Below are 2,892 nucleotides of genomic sequence, written 5' to 3'. Positions count from 1 at the left end.
GGTGGGGAGTGGGGGGGGCCCGCGGGCACCGAGGGGTCCCGGGGCTCGCGGGTCTCGGGTGGGGTCTTTTCCTCTCAGTCGCACTTGGTTGAGTTCTCCTGGGACTTCCGAAGTTCCGGCCCGCGCCGGACTTTTGGGATTCCCTTTTCCGTCAATATGAATCCGAGGAATGAATGAATGAATGAATGAATGAACGAAGCAACTTGGTCCCTCACAGGGTGGCTGCGCGACCTCAGCCGAGGCCTCTTTCCTCCTCTGGTCGCTGGTGTTTTCCTCTGTGAAAGGGGGGTGGGTTGCGTGGTCCGAGTCCCTTTTGCTCCCCCTCAGTTTCCCCCCCCCCCCAGTCCTCAACACTTGCCAGTCATTAATGCATTAAGTCCTTAATTGACTCTGCCTGGCCCTGGCCAGGGTCTGGCAGTATATGAGGACCAGGAGGCTGAAAGGGCGTTCTGGGAGTTTCCTCTATCCGCAGACCGGACAAAAGCAACCAGACCCCACTGTGGCGTGGCATGGCCTGGCGGCGCCAGCACAACTGACCTTGGGCTTGCGCTGTCTCTTCCCACAGCACCGTCACCATGTGGATCCAGGTGCGGACCATGGACGGGGAAACGACTCGCACGGTGAACTGGCTGTCCAGGCTGACCAAGGTGGAGGAACTGCGGAGGAAGATCCAGGAGCTGTTCCACGTGGAGCCCGGCCTGCAGAGGCTGTTCTACAGGGGCAAACAGGTAACCCCGCCCTGCAGGCCGCCTGCCCGCCCGGCACCTTTGTTCTTGCCTGGTCCAGGCACCGCGCCTGGGCAGCCACCAGCAGAAACATTCTCCTCCCCCACCTCCTCGTCCATCCGGCTTCACGTGTCCCGGAAGGAGAAGTCCACAGAAACCTCAGATGCCTGCGAGAGGAAGGAACAAAGGCGGGACCCGCAGATCGACACCCCGGGGCAGGCAGCTGGCACTTGAAAACCTGTAGCATCTGGGCTTTTAAACTCTTTTTTTTTTTTTTTTAAAGCCCCCTCAAAATAATTTCTAGAGAAAGAAATTGGAGGTGGCGGACAGAGGGCTGAGGAATTTTGCAGAAGGGCCTAGTTCGGATCATCACGCAGATAGGACGGGGAGGGCCGGTTTTTGTTTAAAACGCACACTGATGGCCCTCAGCCTGTGCTCGTTAAACGTCGGAGTCTGTTTTCTAGAAATTTGGATTAGCTGTGAATACAGTCTGGAGATGGTGTCGATGGTGTTTGCGAATCGGGAATTCCCGACACTCTGGGCCTGCTCTCCTGTGGCTGCCCGTGATGGGGGGAGATGTGGTCTCCGAGGGGTTCTGCTTGTCTCTTTCCCGGCCCCTTGTAGCGTTTAAAATGGCCACCTGGGCTTTCGCAGCTGCCCGTGTTTGGGACGCGTTCTCTGTTGGCACCTGGGGGGGGTTCTGTTGTTGGCATCGTTGGGGGACAGTGGGACGTCCCAGGAGTGGGGTTTCCCGGTGGGGTAAGATGGTTAAGATCAAAGGTGTGCCTCCTGTCTGCTGGAGTGGGTTGGACTATGGGGACAGGGCCACAGAGACTCCTGGAACTCGATTAAAAGTCGTCAGTTGGGCTGCGTGTGCCCGACTTTGTTGTTGTCGAATCTTGAACTGGGTACTGCTGCCATCTGGTGTCTAGATTGAAAAACAAATGCGCTGGGCTTGCCCAGGTTTTTTGGGGGCTGGGAGGAAGGATCCCGCCTGCTGACTCCTGATGATTAATTTCTTGGGCTCATGGCGCCCTGGGAGACCTTCCTTAGTCTCCTTCCCGTAGCCTTAGTCTCCTTCCCGTAAAAGACTGATGACTCGAGTCTTAAGAATCCGAGTTAACCCGCCCTGTCCTGGGAGAAGCTGACCTGCAGGACTTGGGGACTCGCCGGGGCCGCTGCGGGTGTGGGGAGGAGAGGCAGGGCTGCGATCTCAGCGGACCTCCACTGGGTCTTTCTCCCTCTCTCTCCAACGGTGGCTTCCAGACTGATCTTGACTTTGCCGCTCTTTGTTGAGCCTTCACTTCACACAGTTTCTGAAAACCTGCATGTACCTGCTAAGTTCATGGCCCGGCTCACAGGTGGGCTGGACTCTCACCCTGTCGAGTTCATGGGAGGCAATATTATCGGGTGCCCACCACGTGCCAGGCACTGAGTTAGCATTTTAATTTTTGTATTTCAAACATGCAGGGCAGTTGACAGCGGTGAAACACCTAAACACACCTCCTCCCATGTAGACTTCACCGTTGACATTTTGCTGTATTAGGCTTGTCACAGGGATCTATCTTTCTGTTCATCCACCAATCCCAGTTTCTTGGGATGCATTGCAAAGTTACTTGCAGACAGACGCCCCTCCGTGTCACCCCTAAACACATCAGCAGATGCATTGTTGACTAGAGTTCAGTATTTGTGGTTCTGTTTTTTTTTAAGTTAAAAATTTGTGTATGGTAAAACACATAGCCGTTAAGCAGACCATTTGGAGAATTTTGACAAATGCCTGCATCCATATAACCCAAACCCCTGTGTCTTTTCACTTGTAACATAATATTTAATCTATACAAAAGTACTTATCACATCTGCAAGTTTAAAGTGTGGCAATGACAGGAGGGCTTATGTTAGACACGCACATCATGGTTTGATCGACAGGATGTCAGCAGTGGGGCACTCACACCGGCTGGGAGGGGAGCTGGGATTTGAACCCAGGATTTTGGTTTCTGAGACCGTGAGCTCTTCTCACAGTGCAGCTTTGGTAGTTACGAAAAGATCTTTGTAACTGCCCCTCATACTCCCTTCCTCCCCCCGCGGTCATTCCCCACGCGGCATCTGCGGAAGGAACGTGTAGTTGTTTCTGTTTTCTGGGCCTTAGCGAGGTGACGCCATTTCCCCA

At 54.3% G+C, this 2,892-nt stretch overlaps 1 protein-coding gene across 1 annotated transcript in view; it reads left to right on the top strand.

Annotated features, from left to right (window-relative positions):
* Positions 1 to 575: 575 nt before the first annotated feature.
* The window catches only part of UHRF1 (ubiquitin-like with PHD and ring finger domains 1), a 28,745-nt gene continuing 26,428 nt past the window's right edge, over positions 576 to 2,892 (top strand). The window contains exon 1 of the mRNA XM_012646130.1: positions 576 to 728. Coding sequence (XP_012501584.1) covers positions 576 to 728 — 153 coding nt within the window. The remainder of the gene's footprint in view (positions 729 to 2,892) is intronic.

Source organism: Propithecus coquereli, unplaced genomic scaffold (assembly GCF_000956105.1).
Source record: "Propithecus coquereli isolate 6110/MARCELLA unplaced genomic scaffold, Pcoq_1.0 Scaffold241, whole genome shotgun sequence".
NCBI lineage: Eukaryota > Metazoa > Chordata > Mammalia > Primates > Indriidae > Propithecus > Propithecus coquereli.
This window is presented reverse-complemented; position numbering and strand designations above follow the sequence as displayed.